Source organism: Scyliorhinus torazame, chromosome 9 (assembly GCF_047496885.1).
Source record: "Scyliorhinus torazame isolate Kashiwa2021f chromosome 9, sScyTor2.1, whole genome shotgun sequence".
Taxonomy (NCBI): Eukaryota; Metazoa; Chordata; class Chondrichthyes; order Carcharhiniformes; family Scyliorhinidae; genus Scyliorhinus; species Scyliorhinus torazame.
The window spans coordinates 208,949,073-208,971,898 of NC_092715.1; the positions used below are offsets into that span (position 1 = coordinate 208,949,073).

The 22,826-nt window shown below is 53.4% G+C and overlaps 1 protein-coding gene across 1 annotated transcript in view; it reads right to left on the reverse strand.

The window, feature by feature from the left end:
- The window catches only part of LOC140429710 (neuromedin-K receptor-like), a 126,542-nt gene that overhangs the window by 36,966 nt on the left and 66,750 nt on the right, over positions 1-22,826 (reverse strand). The window contains exons 2-3 of the mRNA XM_072517037.1: positions 21,736-21,912; positions 14,256-14,406 (exon numbers count right to left, since the gene is read on the reverse strand). Of these exons, the coding sequence (XP_072373138.1) occupies positions 14,256-14,406; positions 21,736-21,912 (328 nt within the window). The remainder of the gene's footprint in view (positions 1-14,255; positions 14,407-21,735; positions 21,913-22,826) is intronic.

The window sequence follows — 22,826 nt, forward strand, 5'->3', positions numbered from 1 at the left end:
CAGTACAGGCCCTTCGGCCCACGATGTTGCACCGAAACAAAAGCCATCTAACCTACACTATGCCATTATCATCCATATGTTTATCCAATAAACTTTTAAATGCCCTCAATGTTGGCGAGTTCACTACTGTAGCAGGTAGGGCATTCCACGGCCTCACTACTCTTTGCGTAAAGAACCTACCTCTGACCTCTGTCCTATATCTATTACCCCTCAGTTTAAAGTTATGTCCCCTCGTGCCAGCCATATCCATCCGCGGGAGAAGGCTCTCACTGTCCACCCTATCCAACCCCCTGATCATTTTGTATGCCTCTATTAAGTCTCCTCTTAACCTTCTTCTCTCCAACGAAAACAACCTCAAGTCCGTCAGCCTTTCCTCATAAGATTTTCCCTCCATACCAGGCAACATCCTGGTAAATCTCCTCTGCACCCGCTCCAAAGCCTCCACGTCCTTCCTATAATGCGGTGACCAGAACTGTACGCAATACTCCAAATGCGGCCGGACCAGAGTTCTGTACAGCTGCAACATGACCTCCCGACTCCGGAACTCAATCCCTCTACCAATAAAGGCCAACACTCCATAGGCCTTCTTCACAACCCTATCAACCTGGGTGGCAACTTTCAGGGATCTATGTACATGGACACCTAGATCCCTCTGCTCAGCCACACTTTCAAGAACTTTACCATTAGCCAAATATTCCGCATTCCTGTTATTCCTTCCAAAGTGAATCACCTCACACTTCTCTACATTAAACTCCATTTGCCACCTCTCAGCCCAGCTCTGCAGCTTATCTATATCCCTCTGTAACCTGCTACATCCTTCCACACTATCGACAACACCACCGACTTTAGTATCGTCTGCAAATTTACTCACCCACCCTTCTGCGCCTTCCTCTAGGTCATTGATAAAAATGACAAACAGCAACGGCCCCAGAACAGATCCTTGTGGTACTCCACTTGTGACTGTACTCCATTCTGAACATTTCCCATCAACCACCACCCTCTGTCTTCTTTCAGCTAGCCAATTTCTGATCCACATCTCTAAATCACCCTCAATCCCCAGCCTCCGTATTTTTTGCAATAGCCTACCGTGGGGAACCTTATCAAACGCTTTGCTGAAATCCATATACACCACATCAACTGCTCTACCCTCGTCTACCTGTTCAGTCACCTTCTCAAAGAACTCAATAAGGTTTGTGAGGCATGACCTACCCTTCACAAAGCCATGCTGACTATCCCTGATCATATTATTCCTATCTAGATGATTATAAATCTTGTCCCTTATAATCCCCTCCAAGACTTTACCCACTACAGACGTGAGGCTCACCGGTCTATAGTTGCCGGGGTTGTCTCTGCTCCCCTTTTTGAACAAAGGGACCACATTTGCTGTCCTCCAGTCCTCTGGCACTATTCCTGTAGCCAATGATGACATAAAAATCAAAGCCAAAGGTCCAGCAATCTCTTCCCTGGCCTCCCAGAGAATCCTAGGATAAATCCCATCAGGTCCCGGGGACTTATCTATTTTCAGCCTGTCCAGAATTGCCAACACCTCTTCCCTACGTACCTCAATGCCATCTATTCTATTAGCCTGGGGCTCAGCATTCTCCTCCACAACATTATCTTTTTCCTGAGTGAATACTGACGAAAAATATTCATTTAGTATCTCGCCTATCTCTTCAGACTCCACACACAATTTCCCATCCCTGTCCTTGACTGGTCCTACTCTTTCCCCAGTCATTCGCTTATTCCTGACATACCTATAGAAAGCTTTTGGGTTTTCCTTGATCCTTCCTGCCAAATACTTCTCATGTCCCCTCCTTGCTCGTCTTAGCTCTCTCTTTAGATCCTTCCTCGCTACCTTGTAACTATCCATCGCCCCAACCGAAACTTCACACTTCATCTTCACATAGGCCTTCTTCTTCTTCTTAACAAGAGATTCCACTTCCTTGGTAAACCACGGTTCCCTCGCTCGACGCCTTCCTCCCTGTCTGATGGATGCCCAGGGGGATGAATTGTGTGCTAGGTGCCCGGGGGAGTGGGTTTTGGGTTGGGTGCCTAGGGGAGTGGGTTTTGTGCTGGGTGCTCAGGGGAGTGGGTTTTGTACTGGGTGCCCAGGGGAGTGGGTTTTGTACTGGGTGCTCTGGAGGGGGGGGGGGGGGGGGGGGGGGGGGGGGAAAGAGTGTGTTTTGTGCTGGGTGCCCAGGGGAGTGGGTTTTGTGCTGGGTGCCCGGGGAGGTGGGTTTATAATTAATGCCCTGGGGAGTGGGTTTTGAGTTGGGTGCCCAGGCGAATGGGTTTTGTGTTGGTTGCTCAGGGGAGTGGGTTTTGTGCTGGGTGGCCAGGGGAGTGGGTTTTGTGCTGGTTGCACAGGTGAGTGGGTTTTGAGTTGGGTGCCTAGGCGAGTGGGTTATGTGCTGGGTGCCCAGGGGAGTGGGTTTTGTGCTGGGTGCCCAGGGGAGTGGGTTTTGAGTTGGGTGCCCAGGCGAATGGGTTTTGTGTTGGTTGCTCAGGGGAGTGGGTTTTGTGTTGGGTGCTCAGGGGAGTGGGTTGTGTGCTGGGTGTTCAGGGGAGTGGGTTTTGTGCTGGGTGCTCAGGGGAGTGGGTTGTGTGCTGGGTGCTCAGGGGAGTGGGTTTTGTGCTGGTTGCACAGGGGAGTGGGTTATGTGCTGGTTGCACAGGTGAGTGGGTTATGTGCTGGGTGCCCAGGGGAGTGGGTTTTGTGCTGGGTGCCCAGGGGAGTGGGTTTTGAGTTGGGTGCCCAGGCGAATGGGTTTTGTGTTGGTTGCTCAGGGGAGTGGGTTGTGTGCTGGGTGCTCAGGGGAGTGGGTTGTGTGCTGGGTGCCCAGGGGAGTGGGTTGTGTGCTGGGTGCTCAGGGGAGTGGGTTGTGTGCTGGGTGCCCAGGGGAGTGGGTTGTGTGCTGGGTGCTCAGGGGAGTGGGTTGTGTGCTGGGTGCCCAGGGGAGTGGGTTTTGTACTGGCCGCCATAGTCGGGTGGGGAACCATTCTGCTGGCAGTGGGCGTTCGTCGGGGGCTGGGGGGACTGGTGGGGGGTGGTCCGGGAGTGGCGAGGCTGGTTACAGGGGGGCAGTTTTTGGCAGGCAAGGTCCGTGCGCGGCCGGCACCATGTTGCACGGTGTTGCCGCTGCAGCCCGCCGCCGTGCGCAGGCGCGTCCTTGGACCCGGCGATTCTACGGCCGTATCCGCTGCTAAAGCCAGGGGCTGTATGCTGCCTGGCTGCTTGCCCCCCGCCGGACGGAGGATCGGTTCAGCTGTTGCGCCGTTTTCGCTGGCGTAAAAAGCCACTTCCCCACTCCGACGTCAGCACTTAGTCTGCAAATCGGAGAGTCCAGCCCCATGTTTTCCCGAGACCCGCGCTTTGTGATTGATATTTGCACTGGGACTGAAACTATCTGTTTAATACATTCTCTTCTCAGCATTAGTATTTGGGTTCAAAACCACACAACACTAATAGAAACTAGCTTCCACCAAAGTAAAACATTACGCTAACTGACTCTGGTTATAAACCAGCCATGAGTATGAACAAGCCAGTGTGCATCAGTACCAGTGTGTGGATAAATGGGGAGGGATAGCGGCAGGAAGGGACAGTGAAAGGACCGAACAAATCCAAAACAAAGGTGGTTTATATGAAGAGTGATCAACCAGCATTGTGGACAGCCTATGTAACATGGGAAAAACCGAAAGAGAAAGGATAGGTAGGTCTGAGTCTAGCTTTTATTATTCCATTCCAATCCTCTTCCAGCACCGAATGGTGCACTAAGGCAGACTTACTTTCGTCTCCACAGCCAGTAATTCCAAGAACTAGTCTGTCACCAGGGGCTTATAGCTTGAGGAGTGTCACTCCACATCAAGCTTGGCTGACTAGAAGTCTCTCCCACTCTTACCACTAACCATTGGCATGTTTGGAAGAATTTGCAGGTTGACACTCAACCTGTTTGACTGCATTATGAACGCACCTTCCTTGGCATCAAGTCCTGAGGTGGGACTTGAACCCAGACCTTCTGGCTCAGAGGCAGGGATGCTGTCCATTACAACGCAAGATTTCCTGGGGCGCAATTCTCCGTTATCGGCAGAAAGTCCGCCGATCGACACAAAAAACGGCGCAAATCCGACTTGCGTCACGTCGGAAAAATGGGTCGAAAGTCTCCGGCCCGAAATGGGCTAGCAGCGACGTAACGGGATCCGTGCTTGCGCAGTGGTTCACGCCGTGCAGCGTCATACGCGCCGCACGGCGTGACGGCTCATAAGGCCGCGCTGCTCCCCCCACCCGACCGGAACACCCGACCGGAACACCCGACTGGATGGCTGGCCGCCGCTCAGCCCCGAGGTTCGAGTCACGGGATGTGGAGGCGCTCCTGGACGCGGTGGAGCAGAGGAGGGACGCCCTGTATCCCGGGCACGGCCGCAGAGTTGCCCCACGCCACAGCCGGCGTCTGTGGAGGGAAGTGGCAGAGGCCGTCACCGCTGTGGCCCTGACACCACGGACAGGCACCCAGTGCCACAAGAAGGTGAACGACCTCGTCAGAGCAGGCAGGGTGAGCCTCCCCATATCCCTCCTCCCCCATATCCCCCCTCCCCCATATCCCCCCTCCCCCATATCCAGCCCTAACCTTAACCTCTGCAATGCACGCGCAACCGATGGCGTGCATTCATATACCTGTCTAACAGTGTTGCCTTTTACCCCTGCCACCCCACCCCCCCCCCCCCCACAGGAGAAGCGCGCACACAACAATAGGGAGCATGTGAGGACTGGAGGAGGCCCCGCTGATGAGAGGCCACTGACCGAACACGAGGAAAGGGCCCTGGAATTGGCTGGCGGACCTGACGACCGGGAGGTCGGGGGCGTAGTAGCAAGTGAGCCACCGACAGCCCGTCCCCATAACCCCCCTCCCCTATATCCCCCTCCCCCATATCACCTGATCACTGCCTGATGTCTAACCATGCATGCTTCATTGTGTATCGCAGGACCAAACGTCCAGGCACCCATCCCCGCAGATGCAGACCGCCCGCAGGATGCCCCTCGGAGGCCACGGGAGACGGAGAGACACGAACCCTCCAGCATGCGACGCCCGCAGGATGCCCCTCGGAGGCCACGGGAGACGGAGAGACCCGGACCCTCTAGCATGCGACGCCCGCAGGATGCCCCTCGGAGGCCACGGGAGACGGAGAGACCCGGACCCTCCAGCATGCGATGCCTGCAGGATGCCCCTCGCACACCACGGGAGACGGAGAGACCTGGAGCAACAGGGAGACGACACCCCCATCACGTGCGGGAGCGACCACCCAGCGACGAGGGGGGCAGCCACAGGCCCCCGTCACATCCGAGCCAGGACACCACTACCCGGGACACCACTACCCAGGACACCACTACCCGGGACACCACTACCCGGGACACCACTACCCGGGACACCACTACCCGGGACACCACTACCCGGGACACCACTACCCGGGACACCACTACCCGGGACACCACTACCCGGGACACCACTACCCGGGACACCACTACCCGGGACACCACTACCCGGGACACCACTACCCGGGACACCCCTACCCGGGACAGCACTACCCAGGAAGACGAAATACCGGACAGTGACTCAGAGTGGATGGGTGGAGACGAACCCCCACCCCAAAGTGCCATGGACTCAGAGTGGGACGAAGAGCACGACACAACGCCACTGCTGTCACCAACACCCTCCACCATCGCAGAAACACTCACCTCGGTTGGGCACTTTAGTGATGAGGCGTCTGGTACACTCACAGGTGCGCACAACACAGCCGTCCCGGTACAGCAGGTGGAGGTAGGAGCAGCAGAGGGGCCGGGCGGTCGGAGGGCAGCCCAGCCCAAGCGAAGATCTGCCACCCAGATGGATCCCGGGTTCCTGGAGTTACCACACCCACACATAGATCCGATGCAACCACCGACCCGGAGACGAGCGAAGAGGGTGACGGCCGGCTTGCGGCGGCTGCAGTCGCAGGTGGAGGAGTCCACCCGCGTCCAGGAGCTGGGAGTGGTGCCGGTCATGCGTGCCACCCAGGCTGACACCGCAAGGGTGGCGTCCGCGGTGGAGGCAATGGGTGCGACGGTGTCAGACATGGGGAACGGTTTGCGAGGCCTGGGGCTTTCCGTGCAGGCGGCGTCTGTGGCCCAGGACATGGCGGCCCTCTCACAGGAGGCCATGAGCCAGTGCCAGCGGCAGATGGCAGAGGCGCTCAACGCCTTAGCCCAGTCTCTGCAGGCCATGGCCCAGTCTCAGCAGGCCATGGCCCAGTCTCTGCAGGCCATCGCTGAGGGCATCGGCGCCAGTGGCCATGTGCGAGCCGGCGTCGCACTGTCACAGACAGGGTTTGCCAACCCCCTGGGCTCCATGGCTGCAAACCTGCAGACCCCTGTCGATACCAGCACGGGCCTCCAGGACTGGCAGCGCCAGATGTCGGGGGGGCGTCGGATGGCCAGTCCGTTCGCATCCCCCACCCATGTAGAGGCCTGGGGGCCATCGGGCACCCCGAGGGAGGAGGAGGTGGTGTGGTCCGTCCCGGCTCCCCCTGTAGGAGAGGTCCCGGTACATCGCGACACCTTGGACTCCCCCCCTTACGTCCCAGGTGCATCGGGTGGGCAACGGGCAGGACAGGCTGGCAGCTCGCCATCCCAGTCGCCCGGGCCGCAGCCTGGCCCATCTAGGCCAGGGCGCCCCAGGAAACGGCCGCCAAAGGGATCCAGTGTCAGAGGGCAGGAATCACAGGAGTCCACCTCCAGTTCTGCTGTACCGTCTGGGGAACCACGTAGACGTAGTCAAAGGGCCTGTAAGGCCAAACAATTAGACACTGAGTAAGTTGGCACGGGTGCAGGGCACAGATGAGTTTTAGGGGCTAGGGCACGTGCATGAACTTGTTTGGTTATTAAAGTCAATGTTACACCTACAGAAGCTGCCTTTGTGCTCTGTCCAAAGCGTGCGGGGGTGTCATGTACGTTGAGCGCAAGTGTGTGTGTGTGAGGGGTGGTCTTACCTCAGCCCCAGGTGAGTCTGCCCCCTTCCCCCTGGGCCGCCATCAACATCCCCCGGGCAGAGGACGGGACCGTGCGCTGCAGTGTCACAGTCGCATGCAGGGATGGTCCGGGTGGATGGTGGTACTGTGGCCATGGGTCAGACATAGTCCAACGATGTGGAGCCAGGAGCTCACCGCAGGGCGGGTTGTCATCATCCTCCATGGCCTGCAATAGACATGCGTCCACCCGCAACTGTGTGAGCCCGGCCCGTTGTGCCGCAGGTGGATCGGCAATGGGGGGGGGGGTGGTGATGTGCATGCGGGTGGGGTGGGTGGGGTTGGGGAGGGGGGGTGAGGGTGCTGGGTGGGTGGATGGGTGGGGGGTGTGGCTGGTTGGCTGTTGCCATGGTGTGCGGTCTGTGGCCATACTACCCGATTCCCACGCCCATCTAGTCAGTGAAGCGGGCGGCTATCAGTCTGTCCCGTGCCCGCTGGGCCAGCCGGTAACGGTGGACAGCCACCCGCCTGTGTCTACCCCGTCTGCCCTGACCATTACCCCCATTCCCCTCATCTGGGGAGGACTGCACCTCTTCCTGCTGCTCCTCCACTCTGCCCTCCTCTGCCTGCGGCACACCACAATGATGCGGCCGACCCTATCTGACCGATACTGGAGGGCGCCCCCAGAGAGGTCCAGGCACCTGAAACGCATCTTCAGCACGCCAAAGCACCTCTCTGTCACTCCCCTTGTCGCTACATGGGCATCATTGTAGCGGTTCTCCGCCTCATTGCGTGGCCTCCGTATAGGCGTCATCAGCCACGATCGCAATGGGTAGCCCCTGTCGCCCAGCAACCAGCCCCTCAGCCGGGGATGGCGTCCCTCGTACATGCCGGGGATGGATGACCGCGACAACACGTATGAGTCGTGTACACTGCCTGGGTAACGGGCGCAGACGTGCAGGATCATCATGCGGTGGTCGCAGACCACCTGTATGTTCATCGAATAGGTCCCCTTCCTATTGGTGAACACGGCCCTGTTATCTGCAGGTGGCTGCACGGCGACGTGCATCCCATCAATCGCGCCCTGGACCATGGGGAACCCGGCCACGGCAGAGAAGCCCACGGCCCGGGCATCTTGGCTGGCCCGGTGCACGGGGAAGCAGATGTAGCGGTGCGCCATGGCATATAGGGCATCTGTCACTGCCCGGATGCACCGATGTCTGCGATATGCCGGACAGGTCCCCACTCGGTGCCTGGAATGACCCCGTTGCATAAAAGTTCAGGGCCACCGTAACCTTGACGGACACGGGGAGAGGGTGTCCCCCGCCAGTGCCACGCGGTGACAGGTGCGCCAGCAGGTGGCAGATGTGTGCCACGGTTTCCCGCCTCATCCGGAGTCTCCTCCTGCATTCCCGGTCCGTGAGGTCCTGGTATGACTGCCGGGGCCGGTACACACGGGGCGCCCTCGGGTGCCTCCGTTGCCGTGGGGCCGTGACGTCCTCCTCCCCCTCCTCGTCCTGTCGGTCAGGTGTCCCTCCAGCCTGGGCGGCTGCCGCCTGCCCCTCTGCGGCAGCCTGCGCCGCCTCTCTGGCACGCTCCTCCTCCTCATCCAGGGCAACATAGACATTAGCGGCTGCCGCCACGGCGGCCAACATCGCTGGATGATCGGAAAACATGACGGCCTGGTGGGGGGGGGGGGGGGGGGAGGGGAACGACGACATGTCATCATTGCCCATATCCCCTCCTCCCCCCAGCCAGGTGGCATGGACCGCATGGGTCCAACTGTTGGAGGCTGGCACCTGGCCAGGTGGACCAACTCACTTGCCCTCGCATCCCCCTCCCCGGCACGGACCCCCCCCCATCCCCCTCCCCGGCACGGACCCCCCCAACCCCCTCCCCGGCACGGACCCCCCCCAACCTCCACCCCGGCACGGACCCCCCCCCCCATCCCCCTCCCCGGCACGGACCCCCCAACCCCCTCCCCAGCACGGACCCCCCCCCCAACCTCCACCCCGGCACGGACCCCCCCATCCCCCTCCCCGGCACGGACCCCCCCCCCATCCCCCTCCCCGGCACGGACCCCCCCCCATCCCCCTCCCCGGCACGGACCCCCAAACCCCCTCCCCGGCACGGACCCCCCATCCCCCTCCCGGCACGGACCCCCAAACCCCCCCCCCCCGGCACGGACCCCCCCCATCCCCCTCCCCGGCACGGACCCCCCCCATCCCCCTCCCCAGCACAGACCCCCCTCCTGGCACTCCCCCGGAGCCCAGCCCATTATAACCCCCACCCCACCCCCGCCGCACACACACACACACACAACCCGAGACACACCTCTCCCCACACATTCAGACTGTGGCCACGCCATCGCCTGCCCAGCGGCCAACCCCCCAGGCCGTCACTCACCTCCACGCTGGTCGGCGTGACCCTGGACACAGGGTCACGCCGATGAAAAGGAGGTTTAATTTACGTCGACGTGAACGGTCATCACGTCGACGGGACTTCGGCCCATCCGGAAGGGAGAATATCGGCAGGCCGAAAATCGGCTGCCTTGCGCAGATCCGTGCCATTCTCCGACGGCAGCGGCGACATTAACGCCCCGCCGACTTTTCTCCCTTCGGAGACTTCGGCAACCGGCGGGGGCGGGATTCACGGCGGCCAACGGCCATTCTCCGACCCGCTGGGGGGTCGGAGAATGTCGCCCCCGGTTCCTATTATGCAGAGACCAATATTTGACACTGTGAGCAAAGATTTTCCTTCAATGGTGCAACTATCACTTTAATTGTGGCTCCGTTGTCTTCCGTGAAGCAGAGTGCGTCACTGCAAACCACTACATCACCCTCCACCTCAATCTCCACAGCTGGATTCTACTTGGGTGGTTATTTAATGAAACTGGGCTGGGGTGATAGTGACGGAAAGAGCCACCTTGCTCCATTCCTCCCCCGGCACAGGGAGAAAATGTGTTTCGTCCAGCATGCCTGTGCTGAAAAATATTGTCTTGTGTTAGTTTAATGTAGCTGTCAATTTCATCAAAATAAGCAAGGGTCATGACTGTATTAAATTAGGCCACAAATGAATCTGAATGGAATAGAGAATTGACGTGGTGTAAAATAGGCTCGCAATTCGTTCTGTCTATTTTGTGCTACTGTTGCGGATCAATTTCACGCCCAATTAAGGATGTGAATGTATTAGCTGGTCAGTTACCAAAGGCAATCTGCCCGCTAATGTTCTTAGTGCGAACTTTCTTGCTGAGCATAATATTAAATCCAGGGATTTTATCAAAACGACTTTAGTTCCTTTATATTTCCTTTCAATTGCCTCTTTGTTGAATCTTCCAGCTTACCCCCCAACCAACAGCACTGAAAGATTTCTGCCCTTTCCCTATCAAAGACATCAGGTTTTTCTCGAATAGTTCTCACACACATTATGGGCAGAACCTTGTGGAGGTGATGACAATCTGAGCTGTTGGTTCAGAGCTTGCATCACCACTTTTCGGGAAACACCGTCACATCCTGTGCCATTCAGGCACTTAACAGGCCACCTATGGGCCTTCCCCCAGGATCAATGACACTGAAGGGGGTGGTACATAGGACCATAGGAACATAGCAATTAGGAGCAGAAGTAGTGCCTCCGCATCTCCAGTTTTGAATCTACCGCCTCTCGTCCTATATCAGTGACCTCTCGTTCTAGTGGTGCAGCTGCCCCACTCGTCGAGAGATGCTGGCCAATCACAGGCTGCCAGCTCTTCTGTACTCAGCAGGACCATCGAGGCGGCTGTGGCCGCTGCCGGTACAACACCCACCTGAAGCCTCAGATCGAGGAGAGATGTGGGCACAGGTGATTGATGGCAGCAATGGGTTGCTCCAGAGGGAAAGGGGGCCCACCCTTCCAATCCCACATGTCGTTGCTTGTCATGCTCCCCGCATGGCAAGCCCCCTGCTTGTTGCTGGGTTAATGCCAGCAGTGGCGGCAGGATACGTCCCCTAAATGGGCATCAATTTCTGATTTAAGGGCCTCAATTGGTGATAGGGCAGGAAGGCCATCCATCTGATACTTCTGTAGTTGTGTCAGCATCACAGACTAATATCCGAATTCCACCAACATTGATATGGGCAGCACTGGCGAAACCAGCAATAACCTGCTAGGATGGTAGTCCTGCTCATGAAAACTTTTAAATGGAAAAATCTAAAGATGGGTCTTGAAGATTTCAAGAGATGGAGCTGTGACTATTTTCTTTGGCAGCTTGTTCCATTGTGGGATTGTCCTTGGGAAGACGATCTTTAATTTAAATGATCTTGGAAACAAATAGTCTTTGTGGATTGTGTGGATGCTCCTGTTTTTGGTCATAGAATCATATCATAGAATCATACCCTACAGCGCAGAAGGAGGCCATTTAGCCTATGGAGTCTGCACCGACCCTCTGGAAGAGCAGCCTATCTAGGCCTACTCCCTCGCCCTATCCCGCAACTCCACTTAACCTGCACATCTTTGGACTGTGGGAGGAATCCGGAGCACCCGGAGGAAACCCACGCAGACACTGGGAGAACATGCAAACTCCACACATACAGTCACCCAAGGCCGGAAATGAACCCTGGTCCCTGGTGCTGTGATGCAGCAGTGCTAACCACTATGCCACCGTGACACCCCTTGTCATTACTGGAGGCCAACAGGTACTTGTTTCCCTCAATTCCCACCAGTCCCTTCCATATTTTATAGAATACAATCAGTCTGTTTTTCTCCCTCCTTTGCTGTAGTATTCCCATTTCAAACCTTTGATCCCTTCCTACCACAAAGGCCTAATTGGGTTGGAGGTGGAAGGGTGGCAGAGTCCCCAACTGCCACCTTCCCACCGGATTATATGCACCCCTGCCACCAAATATGCCATGGGGAAGGGCACCACATTTGCACTACAATACTTGCCTTTTTCTATTGCTCGCTTGTATTTCAAAGTTAACTGAAGATTACAAGGGCTGGGGGAACCCAGTTTGCAATTCTACTGACCATATCTGGAGGTAAACAAAACTGCTTTCATTGATAACTTTCTGTCATTGGACAAGATTTGCAATAGCATCCAAGGTGGCATTCTGTAAAGTGGGCTATTTTGGTCGGTGGAATTAGTCGCACAAAACCAATGGCTTGAGAGAAACGAGTTGGAATTCAATAGAAATCGAATCAAGCATTGCTGGCTCAGATGCAAAACTGGACAGCTATAGGTGAAGGCTCCCTCTGCTCGCACCAATATCTGAATTGGGAAAAGAACGCCGTTGTTGCAGAGTTTGAATTTTCCAGATCAACCATCATTATGGTCTGTCTGAATAAGATTGCCAGTTTAATGCCAACTTGTCTCAAATGAGTGAGATTTACATTTTAAACTTGCGCTCCCAGAGAACAAAGCTGAAAACATCATGACAGATGACACATGGGTCATGGAAGATGAATTGTGTATCTTCAAATGGAGTCTGTGTGAACTGACTATATAGATCTCATCAATATTGTTCTGCATCACCATTTCTCTGAATGTGAGCAATAGCATTTGGATTAAATTTGCCTGTGTTGAATACTTCTCCATTTCACGCTTCCCTTAACAGGAAGGAGAAAGAAAGAATGAGTCATCAGTTAAAGCAGTAGAAAAGATTGGCTTAGAAATTGGGCTGCAACTATTTCTGAGTGCACTCTCATAACTGAATTCTGAGGCTCAAAGCACCATAGATCATAGAAGATACAGTGCAGAAGGAGGCCCTTCGGCCCATCGAGTCTGCACCGACCCACTTAAGCCCTCACTTCCACCCTATCCCTGTAACCCAATAACCCCTCCTAACCTTTTTTGGTCACTCAGGGCAATTTATCATGGCCAATCCACCTAACCTGCACGTCTTTGGACTGTGGGAGGAAACTGGAGCACCCGGAGGAAACCCACACAGACATGGGGAGAATGTGCAGACTCTGCACAGACAGTGACCCAGCAGGTAATCGGATCATGTTCTGAGAGAAGGCAAGAGCCTTTTCGGGAGGGGACTTCAGGGTTTGGGCTGTTCCTCCGAAGAAAGTGGCAGCCTTTGAGTGTGACCGTCAACTGTCTCAATTTCAGCAATGTGAGATTATATATAAATTAATGTGAATATAGAATTAAAATGATATAGGAGACCAGAGTGGACTAACAATGAAACACACAGTGCTGCAGTGTGGGGGCCCCCACCAATATGGAGGTCCCATACTGATAGGTGGCTGTGGTGTGGGAGCAGCAATCAGAGCCGAGTAGCTCTGAATTTGCTGATAGGCTCATCTTGAGCCTATCAGCAGACAATACAGAGAAACATTGGGCTCTGATTGGTGGAGTCCCCTTAGAGCGGGAAAATAGTGTCCCAGACGTTGAGAGGTGGTGGAGACTTGAGAGCAGTTCAGACGGATCTCCTTATAGTCTGGTGTGAAATTTCTGGACTTTCATTGAGTCAAGCAGCAGCCAATTTTCTGACATTCGGCTCGGCAGCCTGAGGCAAAAGTGAGGTCGCCGACCTTGCATCAGGATGGGAACCTGCGGGACCTTCAGTAAGGATTGGGAAAGAGGTGCTGGCCAATGGTCATCGAGGGCAGGGACCAGCATGATTTTCAGGACTCAGCCTGAAGCCAGGGCTGAGAGTGAGGAGGTTTGGGCAACCAGACTAATAAAGAAGAGAGCAGAAGCCATGTGGCACTGTGTGAGCTGAGGGTGGGAGGAGTCAGGAGGGCATTGATGTGATTGGGGGCTGAGGTTTTATGTCATTTGGGGTGGGGCTTGACATCATTTGGGGTGGGTCGCCATGCCACCAGAGGATGGGCATGACATGGGGCAAAGAGGGAGAGCGCAAGGCTTACAAAAGGTGTAAGTCCGCCTCTGCACGAGACCCTCATTATGCACCAAGGGCAAAAAGCTTGGACACCCCACCCGAATGTAAAATTGTTTGTCTCATAACTGTTAACTTCTCACCATATTATTGTCAACAGCGGCTTGTGATGAACTCTGTCACACAAACCAACATTAATTAGCTCTGAATTTTCAAAACATATTTTTGATTTGATTTGATTTATCATTGTCACATGTATTGGTACACAGTGAAAAGTATTGTTTCTTGCATGCTGTACAAACAATGCATACCGTACATCGGGAAGGAAGGAGAGACTGCAGAATATAAAAGAGATAGAATTAAGTTTTAGAAGCATAGAACGAGAGTAAAAGATAGAATTAGAGGGTATGTTGGGCACAGTTTGCAAAAAGCCTTCACCTTTCGCTTGGCCTTCAGCTGCTCGTGGTAGTTCTCTAACGTGTCACCAGGAATTTCCCCGCCCCACAACGTAATTCCAACGATGGTGTAGGTAATCGCCATCACAACGAGTGGCAGCAGGTACACCAGGACAAGCACAGCAATTTGGTATCTGCAAGAGAATGGTGACAATAAATAATGGAAAATCCAAAAGGGCAGTCGATACTCTTACAAGGATTGGAATCAGGACATTCTCACAGTTCATTGTTATCTGGTTCTCACAAACACTGTTGTGCTTCTGGCACTGACCCACTGTCATGACAATGGACCATAGCCCCAATTATATATGGACATACGGAACTTTTAAGTGAGACATGTGTTTTTAAAAAGAGGACATACAAGCAAAAACTGACCGAGACTATAAAGTAACCACCTGCTGGAAAATTCTGCAGGCAGGATAGCAGGCAGGACGGCAGGCAGGGCAGCGGGCAAGATGGTTGGCAGGACAGCAGGCAGGATAGCAGGCAGGCAGCAGGCAGGATAGCAGACAGGGCAGCAGGCAGGATGGTTGTCAGGACAGCAGACAGGATAGTAGGCAGGATGGTTGGCAGGACAGCAGGCAGGATGGTTGGCAGGATAGAAGGCAGGACAGCAGGCAGGACAGCAGGCAGGAACGTTGGCAGGACAGCAGGCAGGATAGCAGGCAGGCAGCAAGCAGGACAGCAGGCAGGCAGCAGGCAGGACAGCAGGCAGGACAGCAGGCAGGCAGCAGGCAGGACGGCAGGCAGGGCAGCACGCAGGCAGCAGGCAGGGCGGCAGGCAGGATAGCAGGCAGGACAGTAGGCAGTATGGTTGGCAGGATAGCAGGCAGGCAGCAAGCAGGCAGGCAGCAGGCAGGATGGTTGGCAGGACAGCAGGCAGGATGGTTGGCAGGATAGCAGGCAGGACAGCAGGCAGGGCAGCAGGCAGGATGGTTGGCAGGACAGCAGGCAGGATGGTTGGCAGGATAGCAGACAGGACAGCAGGCAGGACGGCAGGCAGGGCAGCAGGCAGGATGGTTGGCAGGATGGTTGGTAGGACAGCAGGCAGGACGGCAGGCAGGATAGCAGGCAGGCAGCAGGCAGGGTGGCAGGCAGGACAATAGGCAGGATAGCAGGCAGGCAGCAGGCAGGATAGCAGGCAAGTCGGCAGGCAGGAAGGTTTGCAGGATAGCAGGCAGGATGGTTGGCAGGATGGTTGGCAGGACAGCAGGCAGGATAGCAGGCAGGATGGTTGGCAGGACGGCAGGCCGGATGGCAGGCAGGATAGAAGGCAGGACAGCAGGCAGGATCGTTGGCAGGACAGCAGGCAGGATAGCAGGCAGGCAGCAAGCAGGACAGCAGGCAGGCAGCAGGCAGGACGGCAGGCAGGACAGCAGGCAGGATGGTTGGCAGGATAGCAGGCAGGACAGCAGGCAGGATGGTTGGCAGGACAGCAGGCAGGACAGCAGGCAGATGGTTGGCAGGATAGCAGGCAGGGCAGCAGGCAGGATGGTTGGCAGGACAGCAGACAGGGTGGTTGGCAGGACAGCAGGCAGGATGGTTGGCAGGAGAATAGGCAGGATAGCAGGCAGGCAGCAGGCAGGACAGCAGGCAGGAGAATAGGCAGGATAGCAGGCAGGACGGCAGGCAGGACGGCAGGCAGGAGAATAAGCAGGATAGCAGGCAGGCAGGATGGTTGGCAGGATAGCAGGCAGGATGGTCGGCAGGACAGCAGGCAGGATAGCAGACAGGAATGTTGGCAGGATAGCAGGCAGGATGGTTGGCAGGACAGCAGGCAGGATGGCAGGCAGGACAGCAGGCCGGACAGCAGGCAGGATGGCAGGCAGGACAGTAGGCAGGATGGTTGGCAGGACGGCAGGCAGGATGGCAGGCAGGATGGTTGGCAGGATAGCAGGCAGGATGTTTGGCAGGATAGCAGGCAGGATGGTTGGCAGGATAGCAGGCAGGACGGCAGGCAGGAGAATAGGCAGGATAGCAGGCAGGCAGCGGGCAGGACAGCAGGCAGGATGGTTGGCAGGATAGCAGGCAGGATGGTTGGCAGGACAGCAGGCAGGATGGCAGGCAGGACAGCAGGCAGGATGGCAGGCAGGATGGCAGGCAGGATGGTTGGCAGGACGGCAGGCAGGACAGCAGGCAGGATGGTTGGCAGGATAGCAGGCAGGATGTTTGGCAGGATAGCAGGCAGGATGGTTGGCAGGATAGCAGGCAGGATGTTTGGCAGGATAGCAGGCAGGATGGTTGGCAGGACAGCAGGCAGGATGGTTGGCAGGACAGCAGGCAGGACGGCAGGCAGGACGGCAGGCAGGATAGCAAGCAGGACGGCAGGCAGGATGGTTGGCAGGATATCAGGCAGGATGGTTGGCAGGACAGCAGGCAGGTCGGCAGGCAGGAGAGCAGGCAGGATGGTTGGCAGGATAGCAGGCAGGATGGTTGGCAGGATAGCAGGCAGGATGGTTGGCAGGACGGCAGGCAGGATAGCAGGCAGGATAGCAAGCAGGACGGCAGGCAGGATGGTTGGCAGGATATCAGGCAGGATGGTTGGCAGGACAGCAGGCAGGTCGGCAGGCAGGAGAGCAGGCAGGATGGTTGGCAGGATAGCAGGCAGGATGGTTGGCAGGATAGCAGGCAGAATGGTTGGCAGGACAGCAGGCAGGATGGCAGTCAGGATAGCAGGCACCTGGTAACACTCCCACTTGAAAATTCCCATAGAACCCATAGAAACCATAGATCCCGATAGTTCAGAAGGAGGCCATTCGACCCATTGAGTCTGCATTGTCTTTCTGAATGAGCATCCTACCTTGACACAATCCTCCACTGTACCCCCTAACCTGCACATCTTTGGACTGTGGGAAACTGGAACACCCGGAGGAAAGACACGCAGACATGGGGAGAATGTGCAGACTCCACAAAGTTGTCCAAGGCTGGAATTGAACGCGGTCCCTGGGCCTGTGAGGCAGCAGTGCTTTTTAGAAACAAAATTCCATTTAAGGGGCAATTTCCATGGCCAATCCACCTACCCTGCACATCTTTGGGTTGTGGGAGTGAGACCCACGCATACACGATGAGAATAGGCAAACTCCACACGGACAGTGACCCGGGGCCGGGATTGAACCCAGGTCCTCGGTGCCGTGAGGCAGCAGTGCTAACCACTGCATTACCGTGCTGCCTCCAAATATCACCCTTCTAACAGAAGGACCTGTGTACTGTGGCAATTTCCTGGGTGTACATGTTGTTAAAAAATCTTTGATAGGCGGAAAAGCTCACCCAACTTACAAGAAACTGATGAAGCCATGTTGATATTCAAACAAGAAGGAATCGCCTACCAGTCACCTGAGAAAGTGAAGCAGGATAGGAAGGAGGAAGCCAGCTGCATTATAAAAGCTGAGCTTTCATATACAACTATTTCAAGCCCAGTTGTCGATTCCTCCTTTAGAAATGCAAACAGTGCATGATTGTGGGGATGTTTAATGAAGATTGCAGTGTTCAGTTCCATTCATCAGTTCACAGATAATGAAGCAATCCGTGCTTGCATCCAGCAAGTGCTCCGTGTCAATTGTGAGTGTAATAATCTTTTATTGTCACAAGTATGAAGTTACTGTGAAAAGCCCCTAGTCGCCACATTCCGGTGCCTGTTCGGGGAGGCTGGTACAGGAATTGAACCCGCGCTGCTGGCCTTGTTCTGCATCACAAACCAGCTGTCTAGCCCACTGAGCTAAACCAGCCCTCTGAACAGAGGTTGAAAACTAACCCACGGACTGTGGGAACATTTGTCAGGGTTTAAATTTTAAAAATAGGCTTCTCTTCCCCAATTCCAAGACTTAAGAACAGGCAGCTAATGTTAAACCTTTGGCAGATTTGATATTCCCGTGAGCACTGGTAGGTCACAGAAAACGGGACCTTTTCAAACTGACATGGATTCAAGTTGTATATTCATTCCAGAACTTTTCCCAACAGATCAATGAAACTGCTTCCTGTGACAATTAAATTCCATTGAATAAATCCCCCGGCACCAAGAGATCAGAAGTACAGCCTGATTGGGACTGGTTGATCAGGCAACAAAGAATGACTCAGTGGATGAAAGGTTTGGAGGAGCCATTGTCAAAAGGAGTGTAGATTGGAGATGGGACATGTGTAGGGTTTAGTATTTTTTGCATCATCTTATTTATGGGACGCGATTCTCCCAAAAGTGAACCAAGTCCCCAAGCGAGCGTATTTAGCCACCTGTTTCCCTGCACTCGAAGTGCTGAAAAACACATGCCAATCAACCTGACTCACTCTGAATAAGGGGCCTGAATGGGGAACGGGCGGCTGAGGCCGCATGTGGCCCTGTTTTTGTACACTGGGGAGCTCCGCTCTCCGGAACTCCCTGTTGAAGCGAGAGATCGGAACGCCATTTAAATATGGCGTCTCAATCTCCAAGTCCCCGAAACAATCGCCGGCCTGACCCCGGTGCCTCTGCATGTCCTACCTCCTCTCCCTCCCTCACTCTCCCTCATCATCCATTGCGGCTGTTTCTCAATTTTAATAAGCACAAGTGAACCTCGCCATCGGGAATTTCCCCCAATGGAGGCGGAGAATCGTGGAGGCCCTGGAGAATACAGGGTCGGGCCCGCTAATGATATGCAAACGGCGTTTACTGTACACGCGGAGTAGAATTCATTCACGCCGTTGTCAAGGCACCGGAGAATTGCGATTTGGCGGGGACCAGGTGCCCGCCATGATTTTGCCGGCAAAACCGATTCTCTGCCCAATTGCCTATCCCAATTTTGGCATCGGCCGACAGAGAATCCCGCCCAGGGTCTTTGGACTGAATTGTCTACACGCTGTGATATCAGACTAAGTCAAACATGTAAGAGAGACTGGGATAAGTCCTAACAGGGTAGGTCAACAGAAAAAGAGGATAAAAGTGAAGGCCATTTGAGACATTAGTGCAAATCGATAGAAGAAGGATCAAAGGCCATCACTCAGCAGAAGACTTGAAGAGACAATATCACAGCTATCCAGAGGTTAGGATCAGAGTTGCGGAAGGCACATTTGTACACTGCTATGTTCATTATTGTATAGTTTAACTTGAGTTGCTTAATGAATCTATTGTCACTCATAATCATAGCCTGAACCTGTCTTGTCCTTCATCATTTCATGAGCTCGTCTCAAAACTACAAATCTAATGCATGTTGTACTCGACCCTGCAAAATGGATGTGAGGTAATCACATACCAACTCAGCTTACCTCATTTGTTAAATTAATGGCACCCCATCACCCACCGCCGAACAATCTCTATCAATCAGCACACAACGTTTAGTTCAAATACTTTATCACACCCTGAAACTCTTAGCATTGTTGTGTGGCCCAAACCCTCAGTTCACACACAATGACTGCTATTCAATAATGACAGCCTCATTCCCTGATTTTATTGTGTGAACCTTCCTGACACGGTTCCCTCTTTATTGCAGCAGGCAAGTGGAAAGAACTGAAGGAAGATTTGCGGCCTGAATGTTTGAAGGAGGATATAGTGCTGGCCATCATGGGAAGGGTCATTGCTGAGGACATGGCTACTCGTAGGCATTAAGAGATTGATGATACAATCAAATGTTTGGTGAATTGGACAGACTGCCAGTAAGCCTGTGCACAGTGTCAAGCTTAACAGAAGAACCCAGCTCTAACCTGGCGCAGAGCTTTGCTCTGGGCTTTTAAATAATCCTTTTCCACATGGAATGGGTGGTCACTCCATTAGTACCATAATGCTTGATGGCCAACATCACAGCTTTGAATACAGCACAAACAAGGTCAACTTTGACAAAGAATCATCCAGACACGAAACGTCAGCTCCCTTATCTCTTCACAGATACTGCCCCACTTGCTGAGATTGTCCAGTATTTTCTGTTTTTGTTTCAGATTCCAGCACCCACGGTAATTTGCTTTTATCAAGGTCAGTATTCGTTGTCCATCTCTAACTATCCTTAGGAAGGTGATGGTGAGCTGCTTTCTTTAACTATTGCAGTACACACCGTGTATCGGAGGGGAGCGGATGGGGTGCCAATCAAACGGGCTGCTTTGTCCTGGATGGTAATGATCTTCAGAGTGTTGTTGGAGCTGCACTCAATCAGGCAAGTAGAGAGTATTCCATTACACTCCTGACTTCTGCCTCGAAAATGAGGAACAGGCTTTGGGAAGTTAGGAGGTGAGTTACTCGCTGCAGAATTTCCAGCCTCTGACTGCTCTTGTAGCCATAATATTTATATGGCATTTATATGTTGGTGAATGGGCATATGTGGTTGAGATTATTGATACTGCCCATGAATTATTTGATTATTAAGCCCGGACATGAAGGAACTGTCTGTATTGTAGCCTCTCTTCATCATTCTGCTGCATTTCATCATTCTGCAATTCCTCCTCCTCTTCCTGCTCCTCAGATTCCTTTGTGACAGGTAATGGCAAGGGCTGTTCCTCATAATAGCTAGGTTGTGCATCATGCAAAAATACTGCTACAAACCTTGGTATCCACCCAGTTGAGTATTTCGGAGCTCATCCAGGGTAGTCCAGCATTGTTTGAGGATGTAAATGGTGGATGCCCACTGTGAAGACAGCACTTCATGTCCACAAGGACACCTGTGGTAGCCAATCCTATCAATACTGTCTTTGTTTCATTAACCCGGTTGTAAAATCTGCCAACTTCTGCAGCCACAACTGCAGCCTCATGACTGCAAGAGCTGCATTGTCTGTGGCTGTCAATCCGATTGTGCCTTTAACTTGCCGTGGTGAACGAGAAATGGGTGGCACCGAGGACTGCCACTGATCGAAGAAATATCTGAATGGATAGTCAAAGAAAATTAAAGCCTTAAATAGACCATCTCACTCAGAGGCTGCAAAGATATTGAAATGGACATGTGGAAGTATCGATATTGGATATTTACGTCATCAATTCTCAGGATTGCTGTCAATACTGGCATTTATAGCTCATCCCTCGTTGAACCTGAGAAGGTCACGGGTGATCTTCTTCTTGAACGAGTGTTGTCTATGTGGTGAAGGTGCTTCCACAGTGCTATTAGATATGATTTTCCTGATTCTGACCCAGCAACAATGAAAGGACATCGATAAGTGTCCAAGTCAGGTTGGTATATGACTAGGATCATTGGCATACAGCAGAAGGAGTGTTGCTGAGGGCTGAATGATAATATATCCAATCTGATCTGCATGATGCTGGCCACCTGAAATGGGATAATCTTATATTCACCCCATTTTTTGCCGCAAATAACAGTCACGAACCTGGAAGTATCTGCATCTGGACTGTCAGTGATTGTCATTCTGTGTCAGTCCAAGGAAAGACTCATTTAACCTTGACACTCAACATGGCCATCTCAATCATCATTGCCTGCTTATTTGAAATGTTGCGATACATAGGATTAATACCATTGCTTTGCTTCCAGCGTACCTCATGTAAACTCTCAGCTCACACTTACATGAAGTCTCCTGGCCAGTTCAAAAGGCAGAGGACTCGCCCTGGTTGACGCTTGGTTTCTGAGTAATAGCACTGAGGAAAGGCGAGTATAACGGCCAGGCTCCAGATACTTGCAATGATGACTTTAGTTGCAGTTGCTGACAGTCGTGGCTGTAAAGGATGTATGATGGCCATGTACCTTCAAGAAAAGAAAAGAAAATGAATCAATTACTTCTTTCTACATTAAATTTGGTAAATTGCGTTCCCTGCATTTATTAGAAATAATTTGCTTGATCAATTTGTCAGGAATTTGCCATTGGAATTTTCACACCCATTGGATTCTATGGGGCTTATTTTCTTCCTCTTCTCTCTGGAGGCAAGACAAGTGAACTCCTCCTGGTCTGAGTCTACCCAACTCCCCCCAATGTGGCTCCAGTCAATTCCCCAGGCCCATCATACTGCAGACTGATCCCTGACAGGGTCTTGCACCTGGAAACTGGGCCAGAATTGCCATTATGTGAGGCCTACAAGGCCAGAAAATATGACAGCCACTTTGCGCAGAGCGTGATCAGGCCATCTGTTTCTTCAAAATAGCACCATGGGGTCTTTAACATCTTCCTGAGAAGCTGGATGGGTCCCTCAGTTTAACATTCACATGAGAAAGACCACTCTCCAGCACACCCTCCATACTACAGGGATCCAGTCCACATCTTGTGCTCAAGGCCTTGGGGTAGGAATTGAGTCCACGACCTGCTAACCCCACAATAAGAATGCGACTAACTGCTATGGCTGATATTTCGGAGATCACAAACAGTAGGTGCATTTCAAAAAGTATGGTGTCAGATGTGAAATTCTTCAAAGGTACCTCTGAGACCAATAAGAAGCTCTATGGCTGTAAAACTTTCTTTCAACACAGCCCTAAGTAAAATTTAATTCAAGACCCTTATACTAAGTGATTAATCTCCAGGATGTTTGAAACATGGAACTAAAAGTGACAACAGCAACAGTTTGCATTCATATAGCACCCGATACATTTAAAAAAGGGGAAAACAGGGCAGCACGGTGGCACAGTGGTTAGCACTGCTGTCTACGGCGCTGAGGACCTGGGTTCGA